The sequence below is a fragment of the Grampus griseus genome (genome assembly GCF_964374135.1).
Source record: "Grampus griseus genome assembly, chromosome: 1".
Taxonomy (NCBI): domain Eukaryota; kingdom Metazoa; phylum Chordata; class Mammalia; order Artiodactyla; family Delphinidae; genus Grampus; species Grampus griseus.
In genome coordinates, this window is record NC_139017.1 from 123,326,148 (window position 1) to 123,343,414 (window position 17,267).

Consider the following 17,267-nt stretch of genomic DNA (forward strand, 5'->3'; position numbering starts at 1 on the left):
AAACTTAAACTACTCAGAGATAACTCTAATGAAATGTGTGCAGCTCTTTCTTGAAAGAAAACAACTTTATTGAAAGACACAAAATAAGATCTAAATAAAGGTAAGTACCATGTTCACGGACTACAATACTGACTATCACAAAGATAACAATTCATCCCAAATGAATCTTTAAATTCAAGCCAATTAAAAAAATTCTAATAGATTGTTTGTGAACTTCAACAAGTTAACCTAAAATTTATATAAAGAACTGAGTACCAAGAACAGCGAGACACATTTTAAAAAGAAAGAAGACCTCTATTATCAAATATTAAAACTTAATATTAAGTTATAATGCTTAGAACAACGTGATATTGGTACAAGAATAGGCAAGTAAGCTGATGGAGCAAGACAAAGAGTTTGGATAAATGTCTTTTATATGTAAAATAGGTATATTTATAAGTTAGTGAGAAAAAAAGAGACTAACAAATGTTGATGGAACAATTAATCATCTATTCATATGGAAAAAATAAATTTTGATAATATATAGCACAAAAGATAAATTGCAAATGAATTAAAGGCCTAAATGGGAAAAGAAAACTAATAGTTTTGGAAGAAAATGTAGACAAACATCTTTATGATATTAGTATATGAAAGAATTTCTTAAATAAGCTGTAAAACTACAGCCCAAAAGAGAAGAGTGATAAATTTTAGTATATTAAAATTGGCAACTTCTCTACAACAAATGGCATCCTGAGCAAAGCAAAAAGACAAACCACAAACTGGGAGGTGATATTTGTAACCTATTTAACCAATAAGGGATTAGTGTTCACAGTATGTAAATCTTTCAAATCACTAAGAACCTAACAAACAATCCAAAATAAAAATGGACCAAAAAGTCAATTTGCAGAGAAAGATACTCTACACTTGCTAATAAAAAGAAATGAAAAAATGCCAACTTCACTGGTGATTGATGAAATATAAATTAAAATACTGAGCCATCCTTATATATCCACCTGACTGGCCAACATTTAAAATATCGAATAACCCCAGGTATTAGCAAGGATATGGAGCAGTGGGAACTTTGGTACTATGCTGGTGCAATCATATTCACATTGATCATTAAGGACAAATTTTAGAAACGTAATGTAGAATGAAAACTTGCAGAATAACATACACAATGTGTTAGCACTTCATTGAAATTTTAAACACACTAACTCAGAGGAAGGAAAAAGGGATGGAGATGAGAATTTACAAGTTTCATTTAAAAAAAGCTAGAGTGTTTTATCTATAATAAATGCCATCACTTTAATCTACATGGTGGTCACACTACTGTGTCATATTATTTTCTTCATGCTTAAAGTGTTTACCATTAAAAAATTAAAGGTACATAATTTTCTTTTTGCCTGTGTTGGGTCTTCGTTGCTGCGCATTGGCTTTTTCTAGTTGCGGCAAGCTGGGGCTACTCTTCCTTGCTGTGCGTGGGCTTCTCATTGCAGTGGCTTCTCTTGTGGAGCACGGGTCTAGGTGTGTGGGCTTCAGTAGTTGCAACAGGCGGGCTCAGTAATTGTGGCTCATGGGCTCTAGAGCACAGGCTTAGTAGTTGTGGCGCACGGGCTTAGTTGCTCCGTGGCATGTGGGATCTTCCTGGACCAGGGATAGAACCCATGTCCCCTGCACTGGCAGGCAGATTCTTAACCACTGCACCACAAGGCAAGTCCCTACCTAAATATTTTAATATAACTAAGTGTCAAGTGTTTTCAATACTAAATTGAGCTTTGAATGATAAGTAAGTTTTAACCAGTGGAAAAGAGGTGTGAAAGGTGATTTAGGCAGAGGAAATTATATAAATAGAGTCACAGAGTTATTGCAACAGCATTAAACATTTGAGGCAGCTCTTCAATATCTAGACCATAAAGTTAAAAAGTACAAATTGTCTTTGTGAGATGAGCAGATGGAATGGAAGTGTAGGTGGTCAATTGTGGGAACTTTTAATGCTGTGTTAGGGAGCCTATGCTCTATCCTTGATCAACTGAAGTATCTTAAGAAGGAGAGCCACCTAGTCATATTTACAATTTAGAAAGTGCTGAAGCTACTTTGTGGAGGATAGGTTTGGGAATGGTGGTGGCGATAATGGGAGGGAGAGACCAATTAGAAGGCTATGTTAACCAGTCTGGAAACAGACAAGACACTAAATTAACATGGTAACAATGGGAATGGTAAGAAAGAAACAGACTAGACATACATTTAGGAGGTAAAATTGGTAGAATTTGGTGACTTAATGCATATGGGAGTCAGAAGAAAGAATGGATTTTTGCATTGAATATCTGTGTGGATAATAGTAACATTAACAGAAAACTGGATATAATGGAGGAAAAGCAGATTAGGGTGGATGATGAGCTTCGTTTTAAATACGTTATGTTAGGAGGTGTTTATGGAACATATTATAGCTATGTCCAGCCTGCAGTTGGCTATACCAGTCTAAAACTCAAGGGAAAGGTCAAAACTTGACATGAAGTAGTCATTCTCCCAAGAACAAGAATATTAAATATATTTCTATATGGAAGGTTGGAGCTGATTTTAGTGGTTACTCATCACTTATTGCAGCATCATTTCTGTCTTTTCCAGCACTCAGTTACATATTTAACAGACCCTAGTATAAGAGGTGGGGACCCTATACTATGCAGGATCCCTAATGTAATATAATATAAAAATATATATTTTAAAAGAATGCTAAAGTATAATGTTTATTTACCTACCAGACATTTACTGAGCACCTGCCATGTATAGGTATTGTGTTAGTAGCTCCAAATAAAGAAATGAATAAGATAGTTTCTGACTTCAAGGGTTTTACAATCTTGTCAAATACATAGGGATATATAGAAATTAAATTACAGTACACCTAAAACTAACACAACATTGTAAATCAACTATACTCCAGTAAAAAGTTTAAAAAAAAATTAAAAAGGGAACTGTGATATGATCCAGCTATTTCACTTCTGGGTATTTTTCCAAAGAAAACAAAAACACTAATACAAAAAGATATATGCACCCCAATGTTCATTGCAGCATTATTTACAATACCAAAGATATGGAAGCAACTGAAATGTCCATCCACAGATGATTGGATAAAGATGTGTCATACATATAGAATGGAGTATTACTCAACCTTAAAAAACTCTGAAACTGCAACAAAATGAATAGATCTAGAGGGTAGTATGCTAAGTGAAATAGAGAAAGACAAACACCGAACGATCTCACGTTTAGAATCTAGAAAACAAAGCAAAATGAAAACAAACTCAGAGATACAGAGAAAAAAATGGGTGATTGCCAGAGGGGAGGGCATGGGGACTGGGAGAAATAGGTGAAGGGGAATAAGAGGTAAAAACCTACAGTTATAAAATAAATAAGCCACAAGGTTGTAATATACAGCATAAGGAATATGATCAATAATACTCTAATAACTTTGTATGGGGACAGATTGTTCCTAGACATCTTGGTGATCATTTCTTAATGTATGCAAATGTCAAATCACTATGTAGTACACCTGAAACTAACATAATATTGTATCAATTATATTTCAATAATAAAAATTGTGTCTTTTAAACAGCCAAAACATTTGAAAATATCAATAAAATAAAATTTACCTTTTGAAATATTAAAAAAATAAATTACAAAGTGAGATGGAAGTATAAAGATATACAGAGGAAGAAGCAATTAATTCTCTTTGCGTATAGGATGTCAGGAAAGTTTCCCAGAATACATAACATCAGAGATGTCTTTTTAAAGGTGAAGAGGACTCTGGTTGATGAGGGACAACAGTGGGAGAAAGAAATATTTTGGGCAGAGAAAATAGTATCATTTCTTATGTCACAGTAACCAGCCTGATGCATTTGAGAATGATAATTTGGCATTACCTGGGGATGAAATGGGTTAGTTGGCAGTGTGATTAGAGAGGTAGTGAAAGCTATTCACAAAAAAATTTCTAGATACCTTTCTGCCCACAATAGTTCACTTATCTAAAGGTTTTAATATAAAGTAGTATTTTTAAATTATGGAAGGAGAAATGGTGAATCAGGATAAGTGGAAGAATTAGACATGACAAGTAAAGATTGGAGGCACAGGCACAACCAAGATCAGATTTAACCTCAGCCTCCAATTGAATTAATTTCATAAAGGGTCACTCATCAAATTCCAACACAAGTCAGGCAAATGTTTGCCTAGATTGACTAGCAATTACATGAGTCCCTGCCTCCAAATAAACATTCATTTTCTGTCCCTAAATCCCAATACTGATTATATTGTCTCGTGTCTTGACTCTTTTCCACTGGGGCTATTCTAACCTTGTCAAACTGTGATGCTGACACTGCATTTACTTTCTGCTATCTGCTCTTTCTTCACTTGACAGATTCCCAAAGGATGTATTATGCTCCTTAAGTAACTGTCTAGGTCTCTGCCACAGAACTCAGTGACAGCTTTTTAGGTATGATTTTGTGAAAGGACTGATGTGTTGAAATCTTTTACTGTTTGTGTCACTTCTAGCAATGGCTGATATGTCATCATGTTCATTAAACCCTTAGTACTATACTAACCTTGCAGAATGATTTGCCATGCTTTGCTTTGTCTTTTTCCACAATATAGCAATCATAAGCATAGCTAAAAGTCTAAAAGTCCCTAAATACTACTTACTAGGACTTCTAATGTTGCTCACAAACTTACTTCTAAGTAGGAGTATAACCTGCAGTTTACATACTGACAACACAAATTTCTTGATGCAAGAGGACCGCTGGGAGATGATTATAATGCTCATAAAAATGTCATATTTCTTAGGAGTTTTGTGTTTATATTTGGTGATGAATTTTCTTCTGATTCTCTTTAAGAACAAGATAGCTTTTTTTATTTACATGAACTATCCAGCCAAACCTGCATGAAGGCCAAGGGATGTGTTATATTTGGCCATATGACATTTCTCAGAAATTGTAATTTGAAAATAGAATTTGATGTGTGAATGTATATAAATAGCATTATTTGTTATTAAAGTACAGAACTATCAATTCATAATAATATGTGACCTGTAAATCTATTTTTAAAAGAATAAATGTAGGCCTTTATGTCATCTTTCAATGGGCCTAAATCTAGTTGCTGTTCTCTCTAAATTGGCAAATGGTCCTTTTAGGATTGGCTTCCTGAAAACGCTCTAAGTGGTAAATAAAGTTGGTATAGAAAGATGTGTGTGTCCCCCATTTGCACTCCATTTGAAAATTTTATTTATTTATTTATTTTTGGCTGCAACACACAGCATGCGGGATCTCAAGTTTCCCGACCAGGGCTTGAACCCGTGCCCCCTGCAGTGGAAGCGCAGAGTCTTAACTATTGGACTGCCAAGGAAGTCCCAGGCACTCTATCTGTTTCCTTCAAATGAAATGCTCTCTATTCAGATGCTACTGTGCTTCATGGAATTCCTCAAGCCATATGCATTACTTGAACTCTGATAATCATTGATTATTTGTAGGTGTTAGTCTTCTTTCCCCAGTGATACTGTAAACTTTTCTACGACTCTCATATACTTGAATTGAAGAAATCACTAGCCACTTAAACTGGTACATTTCAACAAATGTTCAATGTTCCAGAAGGACCATTCATTCGTGAGTTCATTCAATATATTTTGTTGAACTCCTACAATGTGCCACACACTGTTTTAGGCAGCAGAGATGTATCAGTGATCAAGACAACAATAAAAAATTAGAACATCACTGAATTTTAATTTAAGTTAGGGGAATTTAGACAATAAATAAACAAGTTAAAAATATAGTATGTCAGTTTCTCATAAAGACTATTAAGAAAATAAAACAGGGAAGGGACATAGGGTATGCTTCTAGTGTATAATAAGATCAGTTATTTTGAAGTGCACAATATTGTATTGTTAACTATGTTGGGTTGGATGGCAGATCTCTAGAATTTATTCAACCAGCACAAATGAAACTTTATACCCATTGACTAACAACTCTTATTTGTCCTGTCTGGGCTTGGTTATCACTTCTTAGGGTAACTTTACTTAACTACACTGACTGGATTATGTCCTACTAGTATGCATATCCTTCACCTCCAATGTATCTTCACACTCAATTGTTTATTTAATCATCCATAATTATTTGTTTAATGTCTAACACATGTACTAGAATGTAAGTTTCATGAGGGCAGGGATCTGTTTTGTTGATTCCTGTTCCTTTGGCACCAAGCATATTGCCTGAAGTTACCAAAGCAATACATACATACACACACAAAGTTTAACCGACTAGCTTAATGATGAAGGGGTCATGTTTTATATCCTCATAGTGCCTATACATAACTCTTTTTGACTGATCCTTGCTTTATTGTAATAAAACAGTTAGCCAAGTTTTCATGGAAGGAAATGAGGATTTAATGAACGTATTAGGACACAGGAGACTCCCACAAACATTTAGAAGAAAAGATCATCAACATGAATATCAATAAAATCACCAGACATAACAAGTTTGGCCAAAAATATAACAAATACTACTGAGCACTTATTATTCATCAGGCATTGCTCTAAATGTTTGAGATATATTAGTGACCAAAACAGAGTAAAATCCCTCCTGCCACATAATGGAGTTTGCATTTTGGGGCAGGAGAAGACAGACAAGACCATAAAAAAATCAGTAAATCATATATACTGAGAAGATGGTCAGTGTTACAGGAAAAAATGGAGCAGAGTAAAGGAAACTGGGAATTCAATTCCAAGAAGGGTTAACGGGTAGGCCTCATTGAGCAGGTGATACTTGAGACATGTTGGAAAAAATTTTACCCTGAGAATGAGGAAAATAAGCAGTGTAAAGTCAGTAAAATTGTCTAGAAAAGATTAAATCACACATCTGAATGCAGAGGGAAATAAGGCCCGAGTGAGTCAGGGACATTAGTAAGAGGGGAGAGAAGTTTTCTGTCTTCAATTTATAATTCAGGATTTAGCTTTTCAACAAAAATTAAATTAGAGTTGCAACAAAATCAAAGAAAAAGTGTATATCATTTGCTAAGAGAAAACATTAAAACATATTTTCAGTTAAAAATTCAAGCTGTTTAGAGATGAAATGAGAATCTTACCATTTTTACTGATGTCGAGTTCTTTAAGGTTAACTAAACTAGCAATAGTGGTTGGCAGATTTGAAAGGTCATTGTCAGGAATACTTAGTTTTCTTAGAGCTTGACAGTTGAACAATTGCTGTAAAAAGAAAATAATAATTTATTAGATCTCAATTTGGTTAAATCCATTCATATATAAACTTAGTAACAAAATTCAATTCACCATCTTTACAAATGTGATAGTAAAAGGGCCCAACCCCAAAAGGCTCAGTTTCTTCCACACCCATCTTCTGGATTCTCCTCAGAGTTTTTTCACATTCCATCATCATGTTAGTACCTCCCTACTCTCTGCTATCCACATTCGCCACTCAAGGTATTCTACTTTTCCCCTTCTGTTTAACATTAGTGTTCAATTTGCCACTGAACCAATCAATTTATTTTTTTCTTTGAAATAACTTCTGGAGTAACCCCTTCCTTTTTATTCTCACAGCTACCAGGATTACCTCAATTCTCTTTCTCCACAACCACAAATTACTTCCATTTAATCATGCTGAACACTTGTTTATCTGACATGCAAGAACTGCAATACAGTTGAATACATGATCTCACATTTCTTTTGTGTCCCCACACTGCTTCATAAATATCTATCAAATGAAACATTTAATCTCTGATACTTGGTGAAAAATAACCACTAGTGGTTGGTTCACTTCTGCCACCAATCCTAAAGTACTAGATGGGGAAGAGTCAAGTGTTAATGCAATGGTTCTCAAATCCAGCATGGTTTTAATCATTGGTGGGTGGAGGTGCTTGGTTAAAATGTGGGTCCTTGAGCTTTACCCAAAGAAGTACTGATATGGTGGGTCTGGGATGAAGATCAAAATCTTCATTTTTAACAAACACTCTAGTGATCTGGTTATTTTTATGTAGGTGTTTCCAGTATTACATTTCTGGAAACAATATGGTTAGATTTTTTAGCTATGTCCATCTCATCTTGACTACTCAAGATTTGAACAGCTGGGTCAGAATTTTTGATTCATTTCTGGAAGAATTATCTTAATGAGATCTTTTCTGTTTGACATTTCTAATTCTGTTTTGCTAAATTTCCACAGATTAAGTCTCTGGTATCCATGACTATGCAATTGGCCCACAGTACATTTAACTGCTGCTTGTTCTTAAATGTAATTCATAATTTATAGGCAAAACAATGTAGTATGTGGTTGTTATTTCTTAACTCATTACCTTTTAAAAAATAGATTGTGCTGGTTATTACTTAAGATAAAATATGTAGTTTCTTGCTTTTGGCTGACTTGCTTTTGGCTCCTTACAAAGATTATTTGCAATACTTCATGTAGTACTAGGATTTCAATATTCTCCATAGAGATGTTGCTACTTCTTTTTATAAAGTCTAAAAAAAGAGAACTTTGATGGATAGTTTCCACTAACTATTAATTTTCTCTTTAAAAATAGAAAAAAAAATATGTCTACACTCATGGCCAAAGTTAATTTAAGTTCTTGTCCAGTCTCCATCATTCTGTTAGGACCATTACACTACATGCAATGTGGTTAGTTATAGATGCATAGATTTAAAAAAATCAATTGCCTCTTGGCTGATACTGGTAAGATGTATTAACTACTTTTTAGTCTGATTATTATAACCATTTTATGTAAAATTCAGACAAATTATTTTCAAAACTGTTTTTTGCTTTGTAATTTCAAGCCTCATCTCAAGTAAATACTCAGTTTATCTCAAGAATTAATAGAGGTCCCTATATTCTTCTTCAATTTTAAATGAAGCCACATCAGGAACAAAAGATTTGGGCACTCCTGAACACCCTATTACATAAAATAATCCAAGATCCTAAGATCTTGAGAGAGGCTAAGAGCATGGCATTTGGAATCAGATTCATGTAGATTTAATCCCCACTTATCTACTCACTTGCTGTGTAATCTTGGGAAAGTTACCTAATATCTCTGAATTCTATCAATTTCCTCATCTGTAAAATGGGGACAATAACATTGCCTAAGTTGAAGGATTGTTGAGAGGATTAAATGAGTTACTATATGTCATCAGTTCTAAGTCTTGCACTTTCTCATGTATTAACATCTTTGCTGTTTGGGATTCATCTTCCAATCAACATTGTTATATCTGTAAACAGTGTTTCTTTTTCCTTAGTGGTACTACAATGACGGTAATGGTGTTTCTTAAAATCAATGGCCTTGGATTTGATGAAAGGAATTACTTGTAAAAGTGTAAAACTGTGTTTGGCATATAGTAAGAGCTTGATAACTGTTAGCAATTACTAATATTTATATGTTAATACAGAAACAGAAATATACCTATATGATCTATTTCTTACTTTTCTAGATGATGAGGTCACTGAAGGCAGGAGTCATGTCTGATTCATCTTGGTGTCAACCTGTTTCACCTTTGTATATATTAAAGTGACTAGCACAGTGTCTTTTACATAGTGTATGTTGCATAAATATCTTTGAAAGTATACTTAGATAAGTAAAGAGAAAATAAAGACAGTGCTAAGCTCCAGCTGAGTGGTACTTCACTGGTTTGGAAGTTTCAGATAGATAAACAATCTCAGTGGAATCTAAATTTAATAAACAAGCAGTGAATTCTTGAATATGAGTCATGATGTCTATAAAGTGGCAAAGAAATTAAGAAGGCATTTTAATGATTTTTTCAATATTCAATTTTTTTTTTTTTTTTTGCGGTACAGAGGCCTTTCACTGTTGTGGCCTCTCCCGCTGTGGAGCACAGGCTCCAGACGCGCAGGCTCAGCAGCCATGGCTCACGGGCCCAGCTGCTCCGTGGCATGTGGGATCCTCCCGGACCGGGGCGCGAACCCATGTCCCCTGCATCGGCAGGCGGACTCCCAACACTGCGCCACCAGGGAAGCCCAATACTCAAGTTTTGAATGAAAATGATGTAAAGAATGATCATGAAATAGCTGTAATTCTTCAATATAGTATAAAACAGCAACTCTAATAGCTAATGAAAGTAAGACTCTTAATGACTATGCCAAGGTAAATATCAGATATAATGAAAATACACTGGTAGAGTATCTGTCCTAAGTTATGTTGATGATGGTGACAAGGTTGACTCATGAAAGTATTTCTGGAAGAGGTAATAAGAAATGGATCACCTAAGAGCGAGCACAAACTAGCCAGATGAAGGCTAAAGAGGGATAATGTTGTATTTGTAGCATCTAAACATACTCCAAATTCAAAGACTGTGTAACTCAAACTAGCTTCAAATATTTGCTTGACAGCATGAGGATATTTGGATCATGGAGTGAAATCTCTGCATCCACAACATCTACATGCATTTAAAATATATTTATTGAATACCTATTATATAGTATGGTCTATGTTCAGCACTGAGGGTAAGGATGTGAAAAGATACCCGTCAATGTCTATTTTCAGCAGTATGGTGGACTAAATATTCAAAGAAAAACTTTTTAGTACAGCAAAATCATACACACACACACACACACACACACACACACACACACATTCCTTTAATGCGTAGGTGAGCTATGGCTGTAAAAGTATAGCTATGGCTATACTGGAATTTCTAAAATTCCAGAAAAACAAGAAAATGCTAATACACCGAGTTAAGTGGGTCTGTATTTAGCTTTTGCTTTGGTGGTATCTGTTGTTTTCTGGTGGCTGAAGACTGAGAGTTTTTTTTTTGTTGTTGTTGTTTGTTTGTTTGTTTTGCAACTGGAAGGATAGAAGACTGCTTGGGATTTGAACAGAGGTTGGAGATTGGCTTAAAGGCCACTCCATACATAGTTGGGTTCTCCTGAGGGTGATACCATCAGTGAGTGAAGTTAAAAAAACAAACTGGGTCCTGCAAAATGAGTCAGTGGTGAATGCATGACTTTCTCAGTTTTGTCTCAGAGTGAAGCGAGAAGGAAGGAAGGAAGGAAGGAAGGAAGGAAGGGAAAAAGAGAGAGTGAGGGAGGGAGCGAGAAAAAAGAAGATAGGGAGAAAAAGAGAGAGAGAGAACAAATAAAACAAAAACAAAATGTCTAATTGTGGGATTAAAAAGTCAGTGTAAGTCAAAACAGAAAGCAGTATGGTAGTGGCATAAAAATAGATATACAGATCAATGGAGCAGAACTGAGAGCGCAGAAATAAACCCACTCATGTATGGTCAACAAATGTTTGACAAGAGAGCCAGAAAGATGCAATGGGAAAAGGATAGTCTCTTCAATAAATGGTGTTGGGAAAACTGGATAACCATAAGCAGAAAATGAAATTGGACACCTATCTTATACCACTCACAAAAAAAAACTCAAAATGGATTGAAGACTTAAATGTAAGACCTGAAACTGTAGAATTCCTAGAAGAAAACATAGGAAAAAAATCTCCTTGACATTGGTTTTGGCAAAGATTTTTGTGTATGATACCAAAAGCAAAGTCAACAAAAGCAAAAATGAACAAGTAGGACTACATCAAACTAAAAAGTTTGTGCAGAGCAAAAGAAACAATCAGCAAAAATAAAAAGGTAACCTCTGGAATGGGAGAAAATACCTGCAAACCATTTATCTGAAAAGGGGTTAATATCCAAAATACACATGAAACTCATACAACTCAATAGTAAAAAAAAAATCTAATTAAAAAAATGGGCAAAATATTTGAATAGACACTTTTCCAAAGAAGACATACAGATAGCCAATAGGTATATGAAAAGATGCTTGTCATCACCAGTCATCAGGGAAATGCAAATCAATATCACAATGAGATAAGAACTCACACCTGCTGTCATCAAAAAGACCAGAAACAACAAGTGTTGGCAAGGGTGTGGAGGAAAGGGAACCTGTGTACATTACTGGTGGGAATGTAATTGGCACAGCCATCATGAAAAACAGCATGGAGGTTCCTCAAAATATTGAAAATAGAACCACCATATGATACAGTAATCCCACTTCTGCATGTATATCCAAAAGAAATAAAAACACTGTCTCAAAGACATATCTGCACCCCCATTTCACTGCAGACAAGACATGGAAACAACCTAAGGGCCCATCAATAGATAAATGGATAAAGATGTGAGATCTATACATACGTATATATATATGCACTACACTATCCATGAATGGTTGAATTCTCAGATATGGAACCATGGATCTGGAGAGCCAACTATGGGACTTGAGCATCCACAGATTTTGGTATCCGTGGCAGGTCCTGAAGCCAATCCCTCACAGATACCGAGGGAAGACTATATACAGATTTACAGCTGTCTGGGGGTTTACGCCTCTAACTCCCATGTTGTTCAAGAGTCAACTGTATATACAATGAGATATTATTCATCCATAAAAAACATAAAAATTCTGTCTTTTATCACAAAATTGATGGACCTTGAAGGCATTATGCTAAATGAAATAAATCAGATAAAGACAAATATTTACTGTATGATCTCTCTTATATGTGGAATCTGAAAAAGCTGAACTCATAGAAATAGAGAGTAGGATGGTGATTGTCAGAAGCTGGGGGGTGGGAGAAATGGGAAAATGTTGGTTAAAGGGCACAAATTCCCAGCTATAAGATAAATAAGATCTTGGGAGCTAATGCACAGCGTAGTGACTATAATTATCAACACTGTATTATATATTTGAAAGTTTTTAAGAAAGTAGATCTTAAATGTTATCAGCACACACACACAAACTGTAATTATGTGAAGGGATTGAGATGTGGTACCCTATTGGTAACTTACTACCTTACTGTGGTAATCATTTTGCAATATATACATGTATCTAATCATCACATTGTACACTTTAAACTTACGTATATTACATGTCAATAATATCTCAGTAAGGCTGGGGAGAATCAATGTAGAACTAAAATTCTGAACAACAGAGGCCTATGTATCAGAAAAAAGGAAAACAAAAACATTCTTAGATTTTTGCATAGTTTGGGAGGAGGGTAAAGACACTAATTAACTTTAGATTAAAATTAAATATGCATGTTAAAATTTCTAGGGTAACAATTAAAGAAATATAAATAAGGTGTATGATTTCCTAGTGGGTAGAAACAAAATAAATGGAATGAGATAGAGAAAAAAAGATCTTTAATACACATAAGTAAATACTTCGAAGAAATAAGACAGATAAAAATGAAGAGTAGAATGGGATAAATTAATACAAATATACCAATAGCTGCCATTAATAAATATGAATTAATCTCTCCAATTAAAAAAACGACTATCAGAGTGGACTAAAATTAAACATAATCAAGTTATATCCTATTACCAGTGATACACCCAAAACTTGATGGAAGAATGATAAAACTGGCAAAATTAACCAAAAGAAAGCTAATGCAGCAATACTGATTTAAAGCAAAATGCATTAATAGAGATATAGTGACTTTATGTTAGTAAACACTTCAGCTCACCAGGAATATATAATTCTAAACTTGTATGCACCTAGTATCATAGCTTTAAAATAGTTAAAGAAAAATTTGACATATCTACAAGGAGATATTGCAAATATACTATCATAATAGGGTATTTTAACACATATCTCTCAGTAATTAATTTAAAACATAAAAATAAAAGAAAAGGTACAGAAGAATTGATGGCCACTAGCTTGTCCTAGTGGACACGTATAGAACATTAAACTCAACTACTATAGAGTACTTTTTTAAAAAGCACATATGAAAACCTTGTGATTAGCCATGTACTAGATAGACATACATAAAGGAAGGCTCAACAAAGTTAAAAGAATTAGTAATAAAAAGACAAAAATCTTGGACCATAATGCAATTGTTATAAATGATTAACCAAAAGATATCTTTAAAAGCTTCTATATTTGGATATATATAAAGTTAAATTTAATAATCCCAGGTCAGAGAAGAAATCACACTGGAAATTACAAAATATGAGCAAATAATAACAAAATATTAGCAAATAATAACAAAATATTACCTGTCTAAAATGGCAGAATATAGCTAGAGTAATTGGCAGTAAATTGTAGCCCGAAATGCTTACATTAGGAGAGATAATCAGGTGAAAATGAATGAGTTAAGCATGCAGCTTAAGAAGACAGAAAAAATGTTAACAGAATGTAGAAGGGAAGCAACAATAAAGAAGAGTCCCTTGCAACTCACAGTGTTCTATGAAGTAGGAAAGCTAGAGATTCTGAAACAAGCCCCAGATTGGGAGCTCCTCAAACAGAGGGAACATGTCTTTTCCAAGTCACTGCATGTATCTTATGATAGTTTTTGTCTTTTTAACTTTTTTTACTGTGAAATCTAAATACACAAGAGTGTATATAATATGTATTTTTAAAAATTATGATGATAAAATAAAGAGCCATACTCCTCAATCCAGTTTAAGAAAGCTACTTCATTCTCCTCCCAATCATGTCCCTTTGTCACCTACCTGATCCACCAAAAAACAACCAATTTCTCATTCTCTCACTTTTTACCACAGTTCTAGTAATCCTCAATATAGATACTGTTTACATTTGTCTGTTATTTTTTAAAATATCAAAATTTGATATTTTCAGACTATTTTTCCAATCTGTGGTATGTAAAATGGTAACATATTTTATCTATTACTAAAAAAATTGAACACCTTTTCGTGTTTTATTCATTTGAAAGAGTTCATCACATATTCTGAATATGAATTTTTGGACAGTTCTCTCAATATATGGCTCATCATTCCATTCTTTTTATGGTAGTTTTGATAAAAAGACATTTACAATAGTCAAATTTATCTCTCAGTTTGAATGTGTGCAGATGGTCTCCTATTTTTTCCCTACCTAAAAGTTTTAATGCTTTGATTTGCCTCATTTGGAATTTATTTTTGAGAATGATGTGAAGCAAAGATGCATTCTTTTCTCTTTACAGATGACCAGTTGTTCCATTTTAAAAATAGGTCATTAATTTGTCCACTGATTTGCAAGACAAGTTCTGTTGGATTTCCACATAAGTACGGGTCAGTCTTTGGACTTTCTATTTCTAGTCCACTGGTCTATTTGTCTATCTCTCATTCCAGCTGGGTCACCAGAAATCTAAGACTCTGATTTGTGTTTGTGCCAGAGAAGAATGGGGAAGGAATATAGAGAATTCCTGGAGAAGGAAGAAACAGTCCATCTAGGCTTTGAGAGAGAAGTTCTATGAGCAGAAGGTAGGGTGGGGAAGTAGGGGTAGATTGGGAAGCACAGAGCAGTTCAGGAAGCTGTAAGAGGAGGAAAGGACCAGAGGTATGTTAGGAATGGCAAAAAATTAAAAGTGACTCTAAGCTTTGTGGAGGGGGATAGAAAATGCAGATTTCAGCCAGAAAATGAAAGGGTTTCAGTCAGGGCTTTATCCCACAGGAGGTGTTCAGATGGTAATTTTTAATCATTTTTGAGTCAACCTTACTGATACTCTCTCCAGAAACACACACACACACACACACACACACACACACACACACACACACACACATTTGCAGCCAATTTCAAGGAGCCTGCAAATCACTGGAAGCCCATGCATGGTTCTGTGGACCAGGTTAAGGACCTCTGTGATAGGTCATGCCATGTGACTTCTAAAAAGGCAAATGTGATCAGGTCCATCTCCTGCTTATACTTTTTCAATGGCTCTCTCCTCTCTTCAGGACAAAGTCCAAGTTTCTTATGGCTTTCAATGTCCTTTACCTCTACAGAGTTTTATCTTTTTATTCCCCTGTCTCTTGTCTTTTTCTCATACCTTCCCACCTACCATCCTGCATGACCACATATCCAGACACACTGAGCAGCTGCCAGTTTCTGTATCCACCATGCTCTGCTTTGCCTTTGTAAATCCCAGGTCTCCAGCTGAAGCTTTTTTCCACCTCGCCCTATCTCACCTCCCTTCTACCGTCTTTTCCAAGCTCAGGCCCTCTCACCTTTCTGGTCACAGCTTAAGACTGGTTTACATGCTCCATTTGTGTACTTTCATAACATTCTGTATTTATCTCTATTGATGCCTGGATGCCCCTGTTTTGGGATTACTAGACCGTAAGCTTCTTTAGTTTCTGCAGCATCTGCTGTGTATAATGTAACGCCTGACACGTTGTACTTTCTCAGTATATAGGTTTTTTTTCATGAAAATTCTTAGGCAGGGGAGTGGCAAATAATAAGATAGTGCCATTTCTTAAGTGCCTATTATATAGGTGCAAGGCACTAACCTAGGTTTTATAGTATATGATCTACTTCTTGTGACAATGTTGTAAGGAAGGTACTATTATTTCTACTTTGCAGATGAGAAAACTCAGGAGGTTAACTTTTACAAGGTCATATATGTAGGAAGTGCCAGAACCAGCATTCAAATTCAGTTTTGTCTGGTACAAAGCCATTTCTACTTCAGTGCATTGTTCCCTCTGTACCATCAGATCTGTGCTTGGGAGAGACAATAGTGATGACTGACAACAGCTGGTGGCTGTCTGGGAGGGGAAAGTGAATGAGATAGGGGGAGTCTTCCGCCCATAATAATGGTCCTACGGGGCTTAGGGGAGAAGACTCAGATTCAGTGACTATCTTTTGACAGCAAAAATCTAAATTAGAGTAAATCTAAGTATATGTTATAGCACTTTGCTAACCCTGAAGTGCTACATAAATGCAAAGTATTATAATTTGGATTAGCATTTTATTATCACCTTTACACTCAGGCTTGGAAAATTAAGGACACAATGACGACATCATGAATGTGAATGACTGGATCTCAAAACATAGTTCCTTAGAAAAAATAAGATAGGGTGTTTATTTTTTCCACTACAAATTTAAAAAGCATTAGTTGCTTGTGAATTGTAAAGAGACAAACCCTTTTCCTGAGAAGTTTCATGTAAGATTATAAATATTCAATGAGACTGTTATTGATGCCCTATGTTGGCACAAGTGGATTCCACCAGGGAAAAGAACTAATTGTCTAATGAGTTGGCATTACTGAATGGCTGGTTTCTTAGAAGTTCTTCCTTTGAATTCCTTTAAAATTATTCAGGCTACAGTGTTTCCAAATTCATTTGAAAGCTGTTTCAAAGAAATAATTATTTTGCACACATTACAATAAAATGTTTAAAAATTCTTTAGTTTAATACAAATGTTAATAATTATCTTTAGTTAGAAAAGAGCCAAATCAAAAATAATAGAATAAAAATAGTTTTAATGTATGCACTTGGTGAAATTGTAGGCTTCTAAATATGACATTCATTC

At 34.8% G+C, this 17,267-nt stretch overlaps 1 protein-coding gene across 3 annotated transcripts in view; it reads right to left on the reverse strand.

Moving 5' to 3' along the window:
- The window catches only part of LRRC7 (leucine rich repeat containing 7), a gene marked incomplete at both ends in the record, with an annotated part of 383,893 nt that overhangs the window by 271,385 nt on the left and 95,241 nt on the right, over nt 1-17,267 (reverse strand). For all 3 annotated transcript variants that reach the window (XM_082676819.1, XM_082676818.1, XM_082676817.1), the window contains one exon: nt 7,096-7,213. In XM_082676819.1, coding sequence (XP_082532945.1) covers nt 7,096-7,213 — 118 coding nt within the window. The remainder of the gene's footprint in view (nt 1-7,095; nt 7,214-17,267) is intronic.